At 46.9% G+C, this 22,519-nt stretch overlaps 1 protein-coding gene across 5 annotated transcripts in view; it reads right to left on the reverse strand.

Moving 5' to 3' along the window:
- The window catches only part of DENND4B (DENN domain containing 4B), a 65,832-nt gene extending 43,313 nt beyond the window's left edge, over positions 1–22,519 (reverse strand). For 2 of the 5 annotated variants that reach the window (XM_077463832.1, XM_077463828.1), the window contains exons 1-9: positions 22,384–22,507; positions 11,836–11,923; positions 7,430–7,740; positions 7,068–7,320; positions 5,753–5,822; positions 5,422–5,591; positions 903–1,144; positions 702–768; positions 324–382 (exon numbers count right to left, since the gene is read on the reverse strand). In XM_077463832.1, coding sequence (XP_077319958.1) covers positions 324–382; positions 702–768; positions 903–1,144; positions 5,422–5,591; positions 5,753–5,822; positions 7,068–7,320; positions 7,430–7,722 — 1,154 coding nt within the window. In that variant the 5' untranslated portion in view covers positions 7,723–7,740; positions 11,836–11,923; positions 22,384–22,507. The other 3 variants (XM_077463829.1, XM_077463831.1, XM_077463830.1) reach the window with 3 other exon arrangements.

Consider the following 22,519-nt stretch of genomic DNA (forward strand, 5'->3'; position numbering starts at 1 on the left):
GGATGGCTGACATTTTGATTGAGAGGACAACCAATGGGAGTGTTACATTCCGGCATGTGCCGGAAATGTAACTGTTTTTTGAAAGTGTTAAATGGATGAGTTTACTTCCACTTTAATAATACTACTACATTAGAAAAAAAAATATATAAAAACACACACACACACACACACACATATGTGTTTTTAGATATTTTTTTCTAATTTAGTATTATTACATTAAAAAAATATGTTTTTTTAAATGTATTAATAATAGTAAATAATATATATATATGATCAAATGTTAATTTTAATGAAATAAAACGCAGGGCACGCTGTGCGCTCACCTGAGGGGGAGGGGAGAAGACACGGGCTGACACAGCAGGACATTGTCGTATGAAGACATCTGAGGATGGAGATGACACGTCAGATCAGGGACCCTCACAGAAATCACGGCTAGTCATAACAGATCACAAATCTCCTCCAGACAGAGGGGCTTCTAATACCACCCAATCAGCAGCCCACCATCCATTTACCTCTCACTTCATTTCCTACAACCAGACTAAGCAGGGCTTTCACAGTGTCTTCAGGCTGGGGGGCTGCGGCCTCCACACTGGAAGGGAGCTTTGACTCTCAGGGGAGGGGGGACACAGCAATAAAAACCTGGCAGGGGTGTTGCCCAGTCCTCATGCCAAGAAGAGCGCTCATGGTTCCACCATACTGACCTGGATGAGGATGCGCGGTCTCTGCGGGGACGGGAAGGGGACGTTGAACATGAAGTTGGAGATGTGTCTGAGAACAGAAGGGAAGTCAGTCAGTCCGGACACATTATTAAATTACCATAACTGAAGATTAATACGATGATATTTTGCCGCCGGCCCTTGTAGTGTGGGTGTGGTCCCCCCCAATGGACGGTGGGTACTCACTTCTCTATGGGGAGGACGTGGGGGCCGGAGATGGAGTAGCGATAGATGAAAGTCAGAAACTTCTGGAAGACGTCGAAGAACGGCCAGTGGGACAGGACGCAGACGCTCCTCTTGGTCTGGATGGACTTGTTGCTGATGGGGCGTCTGTCCACCACGCTGATCAGGCCCAGGCGCTGGCACTGCTTCTCCGACAGATTCTCCCGCGGGTACTGCTCATAGAACTGGATGGCAGCTCCGTATAACTGAGGGGGGAGCACAAAGGAAAACGCTGGAAATGTACAGGAGGTCCCCTGACCATCACACCTATATGGCCAAGAATTTCAGCACCCCCCCCCCCCCCCCCAGGAATCACATTAATATGGCCAACAGTCTGGGAACCCCTGACCATCATGTCTCTATGGCCAAGAATTTCAGCACCCCCCCCCCCCCCCCCAAGCATCACATTAATATGGCCAAGAGTCTGAGAACCCCTGACCATCACATCTATATGGCCAAGAATTTCAGGACCCCCAAGCATCACATCTCTATGGCCAAGAATTTCAGGACCCCCAAGCATCACATCTCTATGGCCAAGAATTTCAGGACCCCCAAGCGTCACATCTATATGGCCAAGAATGTCAGGACCCCCAAGCATCACATCTCTATGGCCAAGAATTTCAGGACCCCCAAGCGTCACATCTATATGGCCAAGAATGTCAGGACCCCCAAGCATCACATCTCTATGGCCAAGAATTTCAGGACCCCCAAGCATCACATCTCTATGGCCCAAGAATTTCAGGACCCCCAAGCGTCACATCTATATGGCCAAGAATGTCAGGACCCCCAAGCATCACATCTCTATGGCCAAGAATTTCAGGACCCCCAAGCATCACATCTCTATGGCCAAGAATTTCAGGGACCCCCAAGCATCACATCTCTATGGCCAAGAATTTCAGGACCCCCAAGCATCACATCTCTATGGCCAAGAATTTCAGGACCCCCAAGCGTCACATCTATATGGCCAAGAATGTCAGGACCCCCAAGCATCACATCTCTATGGCCAAGAATTTCAGGACCCCCAAGCAACCCATTATCTCTATGGCCACTCTTGGCCAAGAATTTCAGGACCCCCAAGCATCACATCTATATGGCCAAGAATTTCAGGACCCCCAAGCATCACATCTCTATGGCCAAGAACTTCAGGACCCCCAAGCATCAGATCTATATGGCCAAGAATGTCAGGACCCCCAAGCATCACATCTATATGGCCAAGAATGTCAGGACCCCCAAGCATCAGATCTATATGGCCAAGAATGTCAGAACCCCCAAGCATCACATCTATATGGCCAAGAATGTCAGGACCCCCAAGCATCACATCTATATGGCCAAGAATGTCAGGACCCCCAAGCATCACATCTATATGGCCAAGAATTTCAGGACCCCCAAGCATCACATCTATATGGCCAAGAATTTCAGGACCCCCAAGCATCACATCTATATGGCCAAGAATTTCAGGACCCCCAAGCATCACATCTATATGGCCAAGAACTTCAGGACCCCCCCAAGCATCACATCTCTATGGCCAAGAATTTCAGGACCCCCAAGCATCACATCTATATGGCCAAGAATTTCAGGACCCCCAAGCATCACATCAATATGGCCAAGAATTTCAGGACCCCCAAGCATCACATCTCTATGGCCTACAGTCTGAGAACCCCTGACCATCACATCTATATGGCCAAGAATGTCAGGACCCCCAAGCATCACATCTATATGGCCAAGAATTTCAGGACCCCCAAGCATCAGATCTATATGGCCAAGAATGTCAGGACCCCCAAGCATCACATCTATATGGCCAAGAATGTCAGGACCCCCAAGCATCAGATCTATATGGCCAAGAATGTCAGGACCCCCAAGCATCACATCTATATGGCCAAGAATGTCAGGACCCCCAAGCATCACATCTATATGGCCAAGAATGTCAGGACCCCCAAGCATCACATCTACATGGCCAAGAATTTCAGGACCCCCAAGCATCACATCTATATGGCCAAGAATGTCAGGACCCCCAAGCATCACATCTATATGGCCAAGAATGTCAGGACCCCCAAGCATCACATCTATATGGCCAAGAATGTCAGGACCCCCAAGCATCACATCTATATGGCCAAGAATTTCAGGACCCCCAAGCATCACATTAATGTGGCCAAGAATTTCAGGACCCCCAAGCATCACATCTATATGGCCAAGAATGTCAGGACCCCCAAGCATCACATCTATATGGCCAAGAATGTCAGGACCCCCAAGCATCACATCTATATGGCCAAGAATGTCAGGACCCCCAAGCATCACATTAATGTGGCCAACAGTCTGAGAACCCCTGACCATCACATCTATATGGCCAAGAATGTCAGGACCCCCAAGCATCACATCTATATGGCCAAGAATGTCAGGACCCCCAAGCATCACATCTATATGGCCAAGAATTTCAGGACCCCCAAGCATCACATCTATATGGCCAAGAATGTCAGGACCCCCCAAGCATCACATCTATATGGCCAAGAATTTCAGGACCCCCAAGCATCACATCTATATGGCCAAGAATGTCAGGACCCCCAAGCATCACATCTATATGGCCAAGAATTTCAGGACCCCCAAGCATCACATTAATGTGGCCAAGAATGTCAGGACCCCCAAGCATCACATCTATATGGCCAAGAATGTCAGGGCCCCCAAGCATCACATCTATATGGCCAAGAATGTCAGGACCCCCAAGCATCACATCTATATGGCCAAGAATTTCAGGACCCCCAAGCATCACATCTATATGGCCAAGAATTTCAGGACCCCCAAGCATCACATCTATATGGCCAAGAATTTCAGGACCCCCCAAGCATCACATCTATATGGCCAAGAATTTCAGGACCCCCCAAGCATCACATTAATGTGGCCAACAGTCTGAGAACCCCTGACCATCACATCTATATGGCCAAGAATGTCAGGACCCCCAAGCATCACATCTATATGGCCAAGAATGTCAGGACCCCCAAGCATCACATCTATATGGCCAAGAATTTCAGGACCCCCAAGCATCACATCTACATGGCCAAGAGTCTGAGAACCCCGACCATCACATCTTTATGGCGAAGAGTATGTGGTCCCCTGATCATCGTATCTATACGGCCAACAGTCTGAGGATCCCGAACATCACGCCTATATAGCCAAGAGTCTGTGGACCCCTGACCATCACATCTATATGGCCAAGAACTTCAGCACCCCCCCCAAGCATCACATTAATATGGCCAACAGTCTGAGAACCCCTGACCATCATGTCTCTATGACCAAGAATGTCAGGACCCCCAAGCATCACATCTATATGGCCAAGAATGTCAGGACCCCCAAGCATCACATCTATATGGCCAAGAGTCTGAGAACCCCTGACCATCATGTCTCTATGGCCAAGAATTTCAGGACCTCCAAGCATCACATCTATATGGCCAAGAATGTCAGGGCCCCCAAGCATCACACCTATATAGCCAAGAGTCTGTGGACCCCTGACCATCATATCTATATGGCCAAGAATTTCAGGACCGCCAAGCATCACATCAATATGGCCAACAGTCTGAGAACCCCTGACCATCATGTCTATTTTGCCAAGAGTCTGAGGACCCCGACCATCACATCAATATGGCCAAGAGTCTAAGGACTTCGAACATTACATCTATATGGCCAAGAGTCCAAGGACACAGACCATCACATCTACATGGCCAAGAGTCTGAGAACCCCTGACCATCACATCTATATAGCCAACAGTCTGTGGACCCCGACCATCACATCTATATGGCGAAGAGTATGTGGTCCCCTGATCATTGTATCTATACGGCCAACAGTCTTAGGATCCCGAACATCACGCCTATATAGCCAAGAGTCTGTGGACCCCTGACCATCACATCCATATGGCCAAGAGCCTGTGGTCCCCCGATCATATCTATATGGCCAAGAGCCTGTGGTCCCCCGATCATATCTATATGGCCAAGAGTATGAAGACTCCTGACCGTCACATCTATAAAAAAGCACAAGAGTTTGAAGACCTTTGACCACCACATCTATACGGCCAACAGTCTGAGGATCCCGAACATCACAACTATATAGCCAACAGTCTGTGGACCCCTGATCATCACACCTATAAAACCAAGAGGCTGTGGACCCCAACCATTGCACCTATATGTCAAGCGCTGTTGGATCAATGACCTTCACACTTATATGGCCCAGAATCTGTGCACAACTGACCATCAACCCTGTATGGAGACTTTGCACCTCTAACCAGCACACTTTTATGGCAGGACATCCGTGAACTTTGACCATCACTTCTATGAGTCTTTTGGGCAACGCACTGCAGAACCATGGCCACTTAAAGGGCATTGTCCCATTTTAGGGAAATCTTGGTCCCCCCCCCCCCCCGTTTTGACCAAATTTCTTGTTTGACATTCAATATGGCGACACCAAACTGGCACAGAGCGAAGCAGAAGACCCGGCTTACCTTGTCCCCAGACGCTCCGGTCAGCACGAAGGTGGAGAAGACTGGTAGGTGGTACTTAGTGTTCAGCGACCAGCTCTCAATGGTGGCCCCCATCGGCAGGCAGAACATAGGGACCAGTTCTGGGAACGGGAAGAGCTCGTTGTCCGTCTCTGGGAACCGGCAGATCACCCCTGTGAAGGAAACCCATCAATACCAAAGTCAGATATCTCCGGAAGGTTCCACAGAAAATATATCTTTACCGGGAGGGCTCACTACACACCAAGTGCCATATAAGCGCGACCAATTGGACATCCCCCCCCCCCACCCCACACCATCCCCCACACACACTGACCTGCTTCATACACCAAGCTGTGCGTCTTCGCCATGGCCTTCTTGTAGCAGAGAAAGAGGGCGGGGCCAAACTGCAAAAGAATATTACATGACTTTGTAATAAATGTATAATAGCATGTGACTGTGGAGGGGGAGGGGACATTAGAGTGTAAGCTCCTCTGTACAGAGACTGATGTGACTGTGGGGGAGGGGACATTAGAGTGTAAGCTCCTCTGTACAGAGACTGATGTGACTGTGGTGGGAGGGGACATTAGAGTGTAAGCTCCTCTGTACAGAGATTGATGTGACTGTGGAGGGGGAGGGGGCATTAGAGTGTAAGCTCCTCTGTACAGAGACTGATGTGACTGTGGGGGAGGGGACATTAGAGTGTAAGCTCCTCTGTACAGAGACTGATGTGACTGTGGGGGGAGGGGACATTAGAGTGTAAGCTCCTCTGTACAGAGACTGATGTGACTGTGGAGGGGGAGGGGACATTAGAGTGTAAGCTCCTCTGTACAGAGACTGATGTGACTGTGGAGGGGGAGGGGACATTAGAGTGTAAGCTCCTCTGTACAGAGACTGATGTGACTGTGGAGGGGGAGGGGACATTAGAGTGTAAGCTCCTCTGTACAGAGACTGATGTGACTGTGGAGGGGGAGGAGACATTAGAGTGTAAGCTCCTCTGTACAGAGACTGATGTGACTGTGGGGGGAGGGGACATTAGAGTGTAAGCTCCTCTGTACAGAGACTGATGTGACTGTGGAGGGGGAGGAGACATTAGAGTGTAAGCTCCTCTGTACAGAGACTGATGTGACTGTGGGGGGAGGGGACATTAGAGTGTAAGCTCCTCTGTACAGAGACTGATGTGACTGTGGGGGAGGGGACATTAGAGTGTAAGCTCCTCTGTACAGAGACTGATGTGACTGTGGAGGGGGAGGAGACATTAGAGTGTAAGCTCCTCTGGTACAGAGACTGATGTGACTGTGGGGGGAGGGGACATTAGAGTGTAAGCTCCTCTGTACAGAGACTGATGTGACTGTGGGGGGAGGAGACATTAGAGTGTAAGCTCCTCTGTACAGAGACTGATGTGACTGTGGGGGGGGGAGGGGACATTAGAGTGTAAGCTCCTCTGTACAGAGACTGATGTGACTGTGGGGGAGGGGACATTAGAGTGTAAGCTCCTCTGTACAGAGACTGATGTGACTGTGGAGGGGGAGGAGACATTAGAGTGTAAGCTCCTCTGGTACAGAGACTGATGTGACTGGCTCAGTGTTCTATGTACAGCAGTGTGGTATATGTCAGAGATATATAGCGGTAGATGATGTTCTGTTGCTCACCATGCTGGTGTTGAGGTTGCGGTCCACCTTACAGAAGGTATGGGGGGTGCTCTCCCCTTTGCTGGGATTAATAATACAGATGTCCATCACCCCCAGGGTGTTGAGCCCCAGGGATTCGGGGACCCTCTTGACGAAGAGGTAGGCTTTGGGCTGCCCAGGCGCTCCGGAGCTCAGGTTGGCGGTGCGGCTGTACGGCGTGGACTCCAGGACCTCCAGTCCAGGCTTCCTCTCCTCCTTCCCCTCATAGTAGACCCTGAGAGACGGGAAAGAGAAGAGAGAGAGAGGCATGCTGGGATAAGGCAAGGATGGACGTACCCACGTGCATAGAGTGCGGGGCGCTGCCCCCCCACCCCCAGGCTCACCCCAGCTCCGTGATAGGCATCTTGTCCCTCCCCCGGCGGTAGCACAGGTACAGCTGCTGGTTAGTGAGGAGGCTGGTGCTGAGGTCGGCGCTGTGGCCCCCGGGGGTCCGCTCGATGCAGGTGTAGCCCTGAGGGACGTCCTCGCCCAGGGAGCGTATGATGACAGCCACGTCGGTGATGGGTTCCGGCGGGCGCGCCGGCCGGCGGCTCTCATCCTCCAGCGGCTTAGAGGTCGGCGTCAGACCCGCTACTACGAAATAGTCCACCAGCTTCGGGGGTCCCTCCTCCATCATGGCAGCATGTTGTTGGTGCTAAAAGAAGAAATATTAAAAAAAAATTATATATATATATATATATATATATATATATATATATATATATATATATATATATATATATATATATATATATATATATATATATATATATATATATATATATATATATATATATATATGTGTATTTTTTTTTTTTTTATGTAGTAGTAATTATTATTATTATTCTTTTTTTTATGTAGTAGTAGTAGTGCTATTATTATTTTTTATGTATTGTTCTTATTATTATTATTATTTTATTTTTTTAATGTAGTAATAGTAGTAGTACTATTTATTATTATTTATTATTATTTTTTTTATATAGTAGTAGTAGTAGTAGTATTATTATTATAAAAAAATGTTTTAATGTATTAATAGTAATAATTAAAAATAAAAAAAATAAAAAGATTATATTATATATACATAAATAAAAGGGAAATCTGGATCAAAAACGACCAACCAAAAGTAACTGCAGGGAGAAAAAGCCAATGAAATGGTAGAAACTTGTCAGTTATTGTTATCTGAAGCCTTGGGACCGCCGCATGAGATGGCTGCAAATGTTTTGTTTTTTTTCCTTTCTTTGCAGCAGCTTTGTGTCCTCAAAGATCGACAGCTTCTGCCTCGTGCCGTCTCTGAGCTCCAAAGTGTACATAACAAGGTGACGAAACCGCAATGGGGTGGAGCCATGGGATGCACATCTAGGAGCTGCATGACATCACATGCTATGAGACTACCCCACCAGGTTGAAATATATATATATATATATATATATATATATATATATATATATATATATATATATATATATATATATATATATATTTTTTTTTTTGTTATATTAAATAAAAAGCCGAAAAAATAATATATATATATATATATATATATATATATATATATATATATATATAATGTTTTTTTTTGTTTTTTTATTTAATATATATATATATATATAATTATAATAAATAAAAAAACGAAAAAAAAAACATATATAATGTTTTTTTTTTCGTTTTTTTATTTATTATAATTATATATATATATATATATATATATATATATATATATATATATATATATATATATATATATATATATATATATATTAAATAAAAAAACAAAAAAAACATTATATATATATATTATTTTTTCGTCTTTTTATTTATTATAATATATATATATATATATATATATATATATTTTATAATGAATTAAAAAAAAAAAAAAAAAAAAAAAAAAAAGGACGAAAAAATAATAATAATAATAATAATAATAATAATAATAATATATATATATAATTATTTATTTTTTTTCGTCTTTTTATTTATTATATATATTATCCTAATTGGCCCCAATTTGGAGATTTTCACTTAGGGGTGTACTGACTTTTGTTGCCAGCGATTTAGACATGAATGGCTGTGTGTTGAGTTATTTTGAGGGGACAGGAAATTTACACTGTTATACAAGCTGTACACTCACTACTTTACATTGTAGACAAGTGTCATTTCTTCAGTGTTGTCACATGAAAAGATAGAAGGAATGTCACTGAGGGGTGTACTTACTTTTGTCACACACTGTATGTCATCACCAGGTCCCAGTGAGTCTCTATGCAATGCAGGCAGGTCATGGCTGGTTGGAGGAGCCAGCAGGGGGCTATACATTATGGGAAGAAAATTACATAACACCCCCCCAATCCCCCCCCCCCCAACTGCCTTAAATCAGACTTCAAAGGCTCAGGCTGTCCCACCCCTCCCCAATACAGAAGATTAACGCGTTTCGGCAACAACAGCCTTCCTCATAAAAGAATGGAGGAAAGACATTGCTATGAGGAAGGCCGTTGGACGAAACGCGTTGCCATATTGTGGCTGGTGGGAGGAGCTGTACATGGCTATCCTGAAATCATCACACCCCCGCCCCCCCCCCCCCCATGCCTCAGCACTCCTCTTTAGAGCCCTTGGCCCTGGCACAAACAGTGGGAGGAGTTATTCAAACAATCAAAATGCGCAGAGGAACTATGGGGCGGTCCTAGGCAGGCACGAGGTATTGCCCACATGTGATGCTGAGCCTCCACGATTGAACTGAATTTCAATCACTAAAAAGGGGGCGGGCCCATCCCATGCCTCAGCACTCCTCTTTAGAGCCCTTGGCCCTGGCACAAACAGTGGGAGGAGTTATTCAAATAATCAAAATGCGCAGAGGAACTATGGGGCGGTCCTAGGCAGGCACTAGGTATTGCCCACATGTGATGCTGAGCCTCCACGATTGAACTGAATTTCAATCACTAAAAAGGGGGCGGGCCCAGAGACAGTAAAGCAGGGGTAGGAAAGGGACGTCCCCCTCTCAGCCGGGAAATGGGGGCGGGGCTCTGACTTGCTGCAGCTTCTAATGCAGATTGTGAGAAGCTCACAGTGTACAGCGTCATCAGAGGAAGCCGTCTCCAGTCCAGGGGGAGGAGCCTGCGCTCCCAGAGGATGGAGGGAGGATTTAATGTTCTGTATGGATACAATGTATCAGTTCGTCTTCCAGTGTCACTTCCTGTCCTCCCCTCCCCCCTCTATATCATATTAAATATTATATGAAATTCTAATATATTAAATTCCATTCTATTAAATTCCATTACAATAAATATATTAAAATTCTATTAAACTATATAAAATATATTAAATATTATATGAAATTCTATTAAATTCAATTATATTAACTATATTAAAATTATATAAAATATTATATGAAAATTATATTACATGAAATTCTATTAGATTAAATGAAATACTAAATTCAATTGCATTACATATTTTATAAAAATTATATTAAATATTATATGAAATTCTATTAAATATTAAATTCAATAAAATATATTAAAATTATATTATATAAAATATATTAAATTATCTAAAATTAAATATTATATGAAATCCTATTATATTAAATTAAATATTAAATTCAATTATATAAAATATATTCTTCCATTCTATTAAATTCCATTACAATAAATATATTAAAATTCTATTAAACTATATAAAATATATTATATTAAATATTATATGAAATTCTATTAAATTCAATTATATTAACTATATTAAAATTATATAAAATATTATATGAAAATTATATTACATGAAATTCTATTATATTAAATGAAATACTAAATTCAATTGCATTAAATATTTTATGAAAATTATATTAAATATTATATGAAATTCTATTAAATATTAAATTCAATAAAATATATTAAAATTATATTATATAAAATATATTAAATTATCTAAAATTAAATATTATATGAAATTCTATTATATTAAATTAAATATTAAATTCAATTATATAAAATATATTCAATTGTAAAATATATTAAAGATTAAATTCAATTATATTAAATTCCATTACATATATAAAAATTATATTATATTAAATTATATAAAATATATTAAACTATATAAAATATATTATAGTAAATATTATATGAAATTCTATGAAATATTAAATTCAATTATATTAACATTACATTATAGAATTTCATATAATATTTAATATAATTTTAATATAGTTAATTGAATTTAATATTTCATTTAATAGAATTTCATATAATATTTAATATTATTGAATATAATAATATAATGCAATTGAATTTAGTATTTCATTTAATCTAATATAATTTCATATAATATAATCTGTAATATAATATATTTTATATAATTTTAATATAATTTAATTTAATCTAATATAATTTCATATAATATTTAATATATTTTATATTATATTAAATTCAATTATATTTATATTAAAATTATATTATATAAAATATATTACAGATTATATTATATTAAATTCTATTAGATTAAAAGAAATACTAAATTCAATTGCATTAAATATAATATTTAAATTATATTCAATTATATTAAATATTATATGAAATTCTATTAAATTAAATATTAAATTCAATTAACTATATTAAAATTATATAAATTATATTAAATGATCATTTTTTATTAAAGTACATTAAATAAAATTAAATGACAATGAATTATATTGTATGTGAATGTCGGGAAGTGGAAGCGACAGAGACCAATGATGAAGAAGTAATGAGATCCGACTCACCCGAGCTGATCAGAATGGAGGTCATGGGCTCCCGGTGAGGTGGGGTCCCCCGATGTGCCGGACAGGAAGGGTCTTCATTTCGGGGGTCCTATGGGTGGGGGGAGGAGGCGGGCGATGAGATGGAGGAGGGGATTTGGTGCCGCACAGATGTCAGGAAGATGATCAGAGAGAAGAAGAAAAGAAGAAGAAGAAAACATTAACACACCAAATGATTTTTCTCTGCTGCAGTTTCACTTTCACTTACAGCTCTGCCAGCTGGCACTGCTCCTCCGCTGGGGGGGAAATGACAACACCCAGTGTTCCAGAACCCCGCCCCCTAGGGGGTGTGTCATCAGGCCACCCTGGGCTCAGCTCATCACGTGGTACCGCCCCTTTACAGAATTTATGACACTCCCATAGGAGGAAAGGTTGCCTATTTGGGGGCGGAGTTAAATGTAAGAAGCACCCAGCTTCGTTTTTTTATTGCACAGCTGATCATTTAATGACTCCGCCCACCTGAAAGTAGATTAGAGCAAGTGGAGACACCTGGTGCATTCATGTAACTGCAGGGGGCGCCATACCCGAGATCCCCCTACCATGAATCCCCTCTCTGTTCTTCCCCACCTTGGGGACTACTGACCACCATCACTACAAATCAGGGATGGCGAGAACCCCTCATGATGGGCACAGCGGGTGTACAGACCCGGGAACTCAGCACAGGGATGGTGGGAACCCCTCATAATGGGCACAGCGGGTGTACAGACCCGGGAACTCAGCACAGGGATGGTGGGAACCCCTCATAATGGGCACAGCGGGTGTACAGACCCGGGAACTCAGCACAGGGATGGTGGGAACCCCTCATAATGGGCACAGCGGGTGTACAGACCCGGGAACTCAGCACAGGGATGGTGGGAATCCCTCATAATGGGCACAGCGGGTGTACAGACCCGGGAACTCAGCACAGGGATGGTGGGAACCCCTCATAATGGGCACAGCGGGTGTACAGACCCGGGAACTCAGCACAGGGATGGTGGGAACCCCTCATAATGGGCACAGCGGGTATACAGACCCGGGAACTCGGCACAGGGATGGTGGGAACCCCTCGTAATGGGCACAGCGGGTGTACAGACCCGGGAACTCAGCACAGGGATGGTGGGAACCCCTCATAATGGGCACAGCGGGTGTATAGACCCGGGAACTCAGCACAGGGATGGTGGGAACCCCTCATAATGGGCACAGCGGGTGTACAGACCCAGGAACTCAGCACAGGGATGGTGGGAACCCCTCATAATGGGCACAGCGGGTGTACAGACCCGGGAACTCAGCACAGGGATGGTGGGAACCCCTCATAATGGGCACAGCGGGTGTACAGACCCAGGAACTCAGCACAGGGATGGTGGGAACCCCTCATAATGGGCACAGCGGGCGTACAGACCCAGGAACTCAGCACAGGGATGGTGGGAACCCCTCATAATGGGCACAGCGGGCGTACAGACCCGGGAACTCAGCACAGGGATGGTGGGAACCCCTCATAATGGGCACAGCGGGTGTACAGACCCGGGAACTCGGCACAGGGATGGTGAAAACCCCTCATAATGGGCACAGCGGGTGTACAGACCCGGGAACTCGGCACAGGGATGGTGGGGACCCCTCATAATGGGCACAGCGGGTGTACAGACCCGGGAACTCAGCACAGGGATGGTGGGAACCCCTCATAATGGGCACAGCGGGTGTACAGACCCGGGAACTCAGCACAGGGATGGTGGGAACCCCTCATAATGGGCACAGCGGGTATACAGACCCGGGAACTCGGCACAGGGATGGTAGGAACCCCTCATAATGGGCACAGCGGGTGTATAGACCCGGGAACTCAGCACAGGGATGGTGGGAACCCCTCATAATGGGCACAGCGGGTGTACAGACCCAGGAACTCAGCACAGGGATGGTGGGAACCCCTCATAATGGGCACAGCGGGTGTACAGACCCGGGAACTCAGCACAGGGATGGTGGGAACCCCTCATAATGGGCACAGCGGGCGTACAGACCCAGGAACTCAGCACAGGGATGGTAGGAACCCCTCATAATGGGCACAGCGGGTGTACAGACCCGGGAACTCAGCACAGGGATGGTGGGGACCCCTCATAATGGGCACAGCGGGTGTACAGACCCGGGAACTCAGCACAGGGATGGTGGGAACCCCTCATAATGGGCACAGCGGGTGTACAGACCCGGGAACTCGGCACAGGGATGGTGAAAACCCCTCATAATGGGCACAGCGGGTGTACAGACCCGGGAACTCAGCACAGGGATGGTGGGAACCCCTCATAATGGGCACAGCGGGTGTACAGACCCGGGAACTCAGCACAGGGATGGTGGGAACCCCTCATAATGGGCACAGCGGGTGTACAGACCCGGGAACTCGGCACAGGTATGGTGGGAACCCCTCATAATGGGCACAGCGGGTGTACAGACCTGGCGGACTTATCTCAGGTACGTTGGACTTGTGCGGTCCTGGTACAGGCGATGAGGGCGGGCAGTGCCCGGGCAGCACCCAGGAAGCTCCGCTGGAAGCGGCGGGGGAGGGGGACGGTGAACTCACCAGGCTGGTGCAGAGAAAGTGAAGAGGAGAAAACAGGAAGCCGGACAGGAAGACGATTCGTCAGCCGAGTGAATTCACTTCCTATCACCGTACTGCCCCTCACCCGCCATCCGCCCCCCGAGGAGGGCAGGAAATGTGTGACCACACGGGGGGGATCCCCGAATCTACCACGTCACCCGCACCCAGCCTCTCCTGAGCCGGGGGGGGGGGGTGAAACAAAAACTGTCAGGGCTGCCCATAACAACTCTTCCTGCAACCTGATTGGTTGTCCTTGACAACACAGACATCAGACAGAGCGAGAAATGATGAAGAAGAAGATCGCTGGAAAGGGAACAAGGAATCCTTGTGCCGGCCGGAGAATAATGGCCGCCTTGTCTGAGGGCGCCGAGACCCTTCAGCTGGCAGGACAGCGGGCACCGGGCGCAGTGCGCTGCATTCTAATGACGTCCCCGAAACACCATGCCAGCTTGTATCTCTATCTCCTGTGTGATCAATGTTTATAAACAATGTTACTTTGTATCTCCTCTGCGATCAATGTTTATAAACAATGTTACTTTGTATCTCCTGTGTGATCAATGTTTATAAACAATGTTACTTTGTACCTCCCGTCTGATCAATGTTTATAAACAATGTTACTTTGTATCTCCCGTCTGATCAATGTTTATAAACAATGTTACTTTGTATCTCCCGTCTGATCAATGTTTATAAACAATGTTACTTTGTATCTCCTCTGCGATCAATGTTTATAAACAATGTTACTTTGTATCTCTCTATCTCCTGTGTGATCAATGTTTATAAACAATGTTACTTTGTATCTCCTCTGCGATCAATTTTTATAAACAATGTTACTTTGTATCTCCCGTCTGATCAATGTTTATAAACAATGTTACTTTGTATCTCCTCTGCGATCAATGTTTATAAACAATGTTACTTTGTATCTCCCGTCTGATCAATGTTTATAAACAATGTTACTTTGTATCTCCCGTCTGATCAATGTTTATAAACAATGTTACTTTGTATCTCTCCATCTCAGATCGGGGGGGGGGGTTCTCGGCGGACTCGTCCTGCGTCCCACACTCCCCTCGGAGAGAGAGAGCGGAGGACCCCCACAGCTGTCATCTCTCGGAGGACCACCAGGCTTCAAATAGATCATCAGACAAAAATAGCCGAGTCCTCGGAGGGGAGAGGGATCACAATACCGAGAGGGACCAGAGGGGGGAGGGGAGAGGGATCAGAATACCGAGAGGGACCAGAGGGGGGAGGGGGATCAGAGAAGAGCAACACCAACAACACAGAGGGGGAGGGGCATCCAGGGGGAGACCCCGCCCCATTCCAGCTGAAGGGGGGCCCCATCATCAGATATATAGTGTCAGTGTCCCCCTTCCTGGTATTATCCACATCACTGACCCCCCCGTAGATCTCAGCCCCCCCTCCACATCACCGACCCCCTGTATATTACAGTGTCCCCAGCAATCACAGCCCCCTTAAATCACAGTACCCCCAGCAATCACAGCTCCCTTAAATCACAGTACCCCCAGCAATCACAGCCCCCTTAAATCACAGTACCCCCAGCAATCACAGCCCCCTAAAATCACAGTACCCCCAGCAATCACAGCTCCCTTAAATCACAGTACCCCAGCAATCACAGTCCCCTTAAATCACAGTACCCCCAGCAATCACAGTCCCCTTAAATCACAGTGTCCCCAGCAATCACAGTCCCCTTAAATCACAGTGTCCCCAGCAATCACAGCCCCCTAAAATCACAGTACCCCCAGCAATCACAGCCCCCTTAAATCGCAGTACCCCCAGCAATCACAGCTCCCTTAAATCACAGTACCCCCAGCAATCACAGCCCCCTTAAATCACAGTGTCCCCAGCAATCACAGCCCCCTTAAATCACAGTGTCCCCAGCAATCACAGCCCCCTTAAATCACAGTACCCCCAGCAATCACAGCTCCCTTAAATCACAGTACCCCCAGCAATCACAGTCCCCTTAAATCACAGTGTCCCCAGCAATCACAGCCCCCTTAAATCACAGTGTCCCCAGCAATCACAGCCCCCTTAAATCACAGTGTCCCCAGCAATCACAGCCCCTTTAAATCACAGCCCCCTTAAATCACAGTGTCCCCAGCAATCACAGCCCCCTTAAATCACAGTGTCCCCAGCAATCACAGCCCCCTTAAATCACAGTGTCCCCAGCAATCACAGCCCCCTTAAATCACAGTACCCCCAGTAATCACAGCCCCCTTAAATCACAGTACCCCAGCAATAAAAGCTCCCCCTTAAAATCACATTACCCCCAGCAATCACAGCTCCCTTAAATCACAGTACCCCCAGCAATCACAGCTCCCTTAAATCACAGTGTCCCCAGCAATCACAGCCCCCTAGCAATCACAGTCCCCTTAAATCACAGCCCCCTAGCAATCACAGTCCCCTTAAATCACAGTACCCCCAGCAATCACAGCCCCCTTAAATCGCAGTACCCCCAGCAATCACAGCCCCCTTAAATCGCAGTACCCCCAGCAATCACAGCCCCCTTAAATCGCAGTACCCCCAGCAATCACAGCCCCCTTAAATCGCAGTACCCCCAGCAATCACAGCTCCCTTAAATCACAGTACCCCCAGCAATCACAGCTCCCTTAAATCACAGTACCCCCAGCAATCACAGCCCCCTTAAATCACAGTACCCCCAGCAATCGCAGCTCACTTAAATCACAGTGTCCCCAGCAATCACAGCTCCCTTAAATCACAGTGTCCCCAGCAATCACAGCTCCCTTAAATCACAGTACCCCCAGCAATCACAGCCCCCTTAAATCACAGTACCCCCAGCAATCGCAGCTCCCTTAAATCACAGTGTCCCCAGCAATCACAGCTCCCTTAAATCACAGTACCCCCAGCAATCGCAGCTCCCTTAAATCACAGTGTCCCCAGCAATCACAGTCCCCTTAAATCACAGTGTCCCCAGCAATCACAGCCCCCTCAGCAATCACAGCCCCCTTAAATCACAGTACCCCCAGCAATCACAGCCCCCTTAAATCACAGTACCCCCAGCAATCACAGCTCCCTTAAATCACAGTAGCCCAGCAATCACAGCCCCCTTAAATCGCAGTACCCCCAGCAATCACAGCCCCCTTAAATCGCAGTACCCCCAGCAATCGCAGTGTCCCCAGCAACCACAGTGTCCCCAGCAACCACAGTGTCCCCAGCAACCACAGTGTCCCCAGCAACCACAGTGTCCCCAGCATTCACAGCTCCCTTAAATCACAGTACCCCCAGCAATCACAGCTCCCTTAAATCACAGTACCCCCAGCAATCACAGCCCCCTTAAATCACAGTACCCCCAGCAATCACAGCCCCCTAAAATCACAGTACCCCCAGCAATCACAGCTCCCTTAAATCACAGTACCCCAGCAATCACAGTCCCCTTAAATCACAGTACCCCCAGCAATCACAGTCCCCTTAAATCACAGTGTCCCCAGCAATCACAGTCCCCTTAAATCACAGTGTCCCCAGCAATCACAGCCCCCTTAAATCACAGTACCCCCAGCAATCACAGTCCCCTTAAATCACAGTGTCCCCAGCAATCACAGCCCCCTTAAATCACAGTGTCCCCAGCAATCACAGCTCCCTTAAATCACAGTGTCCCCAGCAATCACAGCCCCCTTAAATCACAGTGTCCCCAGCAATCACAGCCCCTTTAAATCACAGCCCCCTTAAATCACAGTGTCCCCAGCAATCACAGCCCCCTTAAATCACAGTGTCCCCAGCAATCACAGCCCCCTTAAATCACAGTACCCCAGCAATAAAAGCTCCCCCTTAAAATCACATTACCCCCAGCAATCACAGCCCACCCCTTAAAGAGGATTTCTGCCTGGGGAAAAAAAAATAGCTTTTAATATAAGGACACTTACCTGTCAATCGATCGTACGATGTTGGAACCCCAGCAGATTTTCGGATCAGCTGTCGGTGCTGCCACCATTCATCATAAGGGAAATCGGCAGTGAAGCCTTCACAGCCGATTAACTACTGCGCATGCGTGAATCTTACTGGCCCCGGCAGCAGAGGAAGGAGGAGGGGGAGCCAAACTTCAGAGGGATGGTGCCGCGGCCCCGCATCCTGGAAGTGGGGACAGGTACCTGTTCCCCCCTGAAAAGGTGCCAAATGTGACACGGGGGGGGGGGGGGGAATGGGGAAGCAGATAAGCGGAAGTTCCACTTTTAGGTGGAACTCTGCTTTAAACCACAATGCCCCCCCCCCCCCCACTTCCCCCTTTAAATCACAGCTCCCGCCCCTTAAAGGGGGTGTAAAGGCAGATGGTGCATTTTATGCATTAAGATAAAAAGCCTACTGGGTGCAGCAACCCCCCCTAATACTTACCTGAGCCCCCTCTCCATCCAGCGATGTCCAGGAATGTCTCGGCCATCTGGGACTCTCCCTCCTGATTGGCTGAGACACAGCAGTGGCATCATTGGCTATCTGACTTTCACAGTTGTGGGAGCCAATCAGGAGAGAGAGCGGGGCTGAACGGCAGCTCTGTGTGTCTCAATGGACACACAGAGCTGTGACTCGGCTTGGGTGGCCCCATAGAAAGCTGCTTACTGGGGGGGGGGGCACTGGGCAGGAGGGAGGGGCCAGGAGCACAGAAGAGGAGGAGCCAGGCTGCTGCGTGCAAATCCACCACAACAGAGGAGGGAAGCGTAACACGATTGTTACATTTATAGGAAAAAAAGACCTGCGACCCCACAGATCCCACCAAAAATCACAGCCCCCCAAAATCACAGATCCCCCTTAAATCACATCACCCCCATCAATCACAGATCCCAAAACCACAGACCCCCCCCTCCCCCAGCAAATCACAGCCCCCCTTAAATCAAACCACCCCCAGCAATACCCGCCCACCTAAAAAACGACAGAGCCGCCCCTAGCATTCACAGCCCCCTAAAATCACGGGGGGGGGGGGGGAGGCATTCTATATACATTGTATCCACTCCCCCCCCCCCCCCAGACATTCTATATACATTGTATCCACTCCCCCCCCCCAGACATTCTATATACATTGTATCCACTCCCCCCCCCCCCAGACATTCTATATACATTGTATCCACTCCCCCCCCCCCAGACATTCTATATACATTGTATCCACTCCCCCCCCCCCAGACATTCTATATACATTGTATCCACTCCCCCCCCCCCCAGACATTCTATATACATTGTATCCACTCCCCCCCCCCCAGACATTCTATATACATTGTATCCACTCCCCCCCCCCCAGACATTCTATATACATTGTATCCACTCCCCCCCCCCCCAGACATTCTATATACATTGTATCCACTCCCCCCCCCCCCAGACATTCTATATACATTGTATCCACTCCCCCCCCCCCAGACATTCTATATACATTGTATCCACTCCCCCCCCCCCAGACATTCTATATACATTGTATCCACTCCCCCCCCCCCCCCAGACATTCTATATACATTGTATCCACTCCCCCCCCCCCCCCAGACATTCTATATACATTGTATCCACTCCCCCCCCCCAGACATTCTATATACATTGTATCCACTCCCCCCCCCCCCAGACATTCTATATACATTGTATCCACCCCCCCCAGACATTCTATATACATTGTATCCACTCCCCCCCCCCCCCCAGACATTCTATATACATTGTATCCACTCCCCCCCCCCCCCAGACATTCTATATACATTGTATCCACTCCCCCCCCCCCCAGACATTCTATATACATTGTATCCACTCCCCCCCCCCCAGACATTCTATATACATTGTATCCACTCCCCCCCCCCCAGACATTCTATATACATTGTATCCACTCCCCCCCCCAGACATTCTATATACATTGTATCCACCCCCCCCCCCCCCAGACATTCTATATACATTGTATCCACCCCCCCCCCCCCAGACATTCTATATACATTGTATCCACTCCCCCCCCCCCAGACATTCTATATACATTGTATCCACTCCCCCCCCCCCAGACATTCTATATACATTGTATCCACTCCCCCCCCCCCAGACATTCTATATACATTGTATCCACTCCCCCCCCCCCAGACATTCTATATACATTGTATCCACTCCCCCCCCCCAGACATTCTATATACATTGTATCCACTCCCCCCCCCCCCAGACATTCTATATACATTGTATCCACTCCCCCCCCCCCAGACATTCTATATACATTGTATCCACTCCCCCCCCCCCAGACATTCTATATACATTGTATCCACTCCCCCCCCCCAGACATTCTATATACATTGTATCCACTCCCCCCCCCCCCAGACATTCTATATACATTGTATCCACTCCCCCCCCCCCCAGACATTCTATATACATTGTATCCACTCCCCCCCCCCCAGACATTCTATATACATTGTATCCACCCCCCCCCCGACATTCTATATACATTGTATCCACCCCCCCCCAGACATTCTATATACATTGTATCCACCCCCCCCCAGACATTCTATATACATTGTATCCACTCCCCCCCCCCCAGACATTCTATATACATTGTATCCACCCCCCCCCCCCAGACATTCTATATACATTGTATCCACCCCCCCCCCCCCAGACATTCTATATACATTGTATCCACCCCCCCCCCCCCAGACATTCTATATACATTGTATCCACCCCCCCCCCCCCCAGACATTCTATATACATTGTATCCACTCCCCCCCCCAGACATTCTATATACATTGTATCCACTCCCCCCCCCCAGACATTCTATATACATTGTATCCACTCCCCCCCCCCCAGACATTCTATATACATTGTATCCACCCCCCCCCCCCCCAGACATTCTATATACATTGTATCCACCCCCCCAGACATTCTATATACATTGTATCCACTCCCCCCCCCCAGACATTCTATATACATTGTATCCACTCCCCCCCCCCCCAGACATTCTATATACATTGTATCCACCCCCCCCCCCAGACATTCTATATACATTGTATCCACCCCCCCAGACATTCTATATACATTGTATCCACTCCCCCCCCCCCAGACATTCTATATACATTGTATCCACTCCCCCCCCCCCCAGACATTCTATATACATTGTATCCACTCCCCCCCCCCCAGACATTCTATATACATTGTATCCACTCCCCCCCCCCCAGACATTCTATATACATTGTATCCACCCCCCCCCCCCGACATTCTATATACATTGTATCCACCCCCCCCCCCAGACATTCTATATACATTGTATCCACCCCCCCCCCCAGACATTCTATATACATTGTATCCACCCCCCCCCCCCAGACATTCTATATACATTGTATCCACTCCCCCCCCCCAGACATTCTATATACATTGTATCCACCCCCCCCCCCCAGACATTCTATATACATTGTATCCACCCCCCCCCCCCAGACATTCTATATACATTGTATCCACCCCCCCCCCCCCAGACATTCTATATACATTGTATCCACCCCCCCCCCCCAGACATTCTATATACATTGTATCCACCTCCCCCCCCCAGACATTCTATATACATTGTATCCACTCCCCCCCCCAGACATTCTATATACATTGTATCCACTCCCCCCCCCCCAGACATTCTATATACATTGTATCCACTCCCCCCCCCCCAGACATTCTATATACATTGTATCCACCACCCCCCCCCAGACATTCTATATACATTGTATCCACTCCCCCCCCCCCAGACATTCTATATACATTGTATCCACTCCCCCCCCCCCAGACATTCTATATACATTGTATCCACTCCCCCCCCCCAGACATTCTATATACATTGTATCCACTCCCCCCCCCCCCCAGACATTCTATATACATTGTATCCACTCCCCCCCCAGACATTCTATATACATTGTATCCACCCCCCCCCCCAGGACATATATAGTACAGAACACACATTATGGACACCTCCCCCTTCTATACACATGATATACACACATTGTACACACCTCCCCCTTCTATACACATTGTACACAGTGATGTCACCTGGGCTCGGCGCTGTCAGGCTCGGATCACCATAGAGTTGAGGATGGCGGACAGAGCGGCTGCTGCAGGTCACCATAGAGATGCGGCGGTGGGAGGAGC

This window comes from Lithobates pipiens, unplaced genomic scaffold (assembly GCF_037356315.1).
Source record: "Lithobates pipiens isolate NorthernLeopardFrog02 unplaced genomic scaffold, aLitPip1_a1.2 Scaffold_30, whole genome shotgun sequence".
Classification (NCBI taxonomy): Eukaryota; Metazoa; Chordata; class Amphibia; order Anura; family Ranidae; genus Lithobates; species Lithobates pipiens.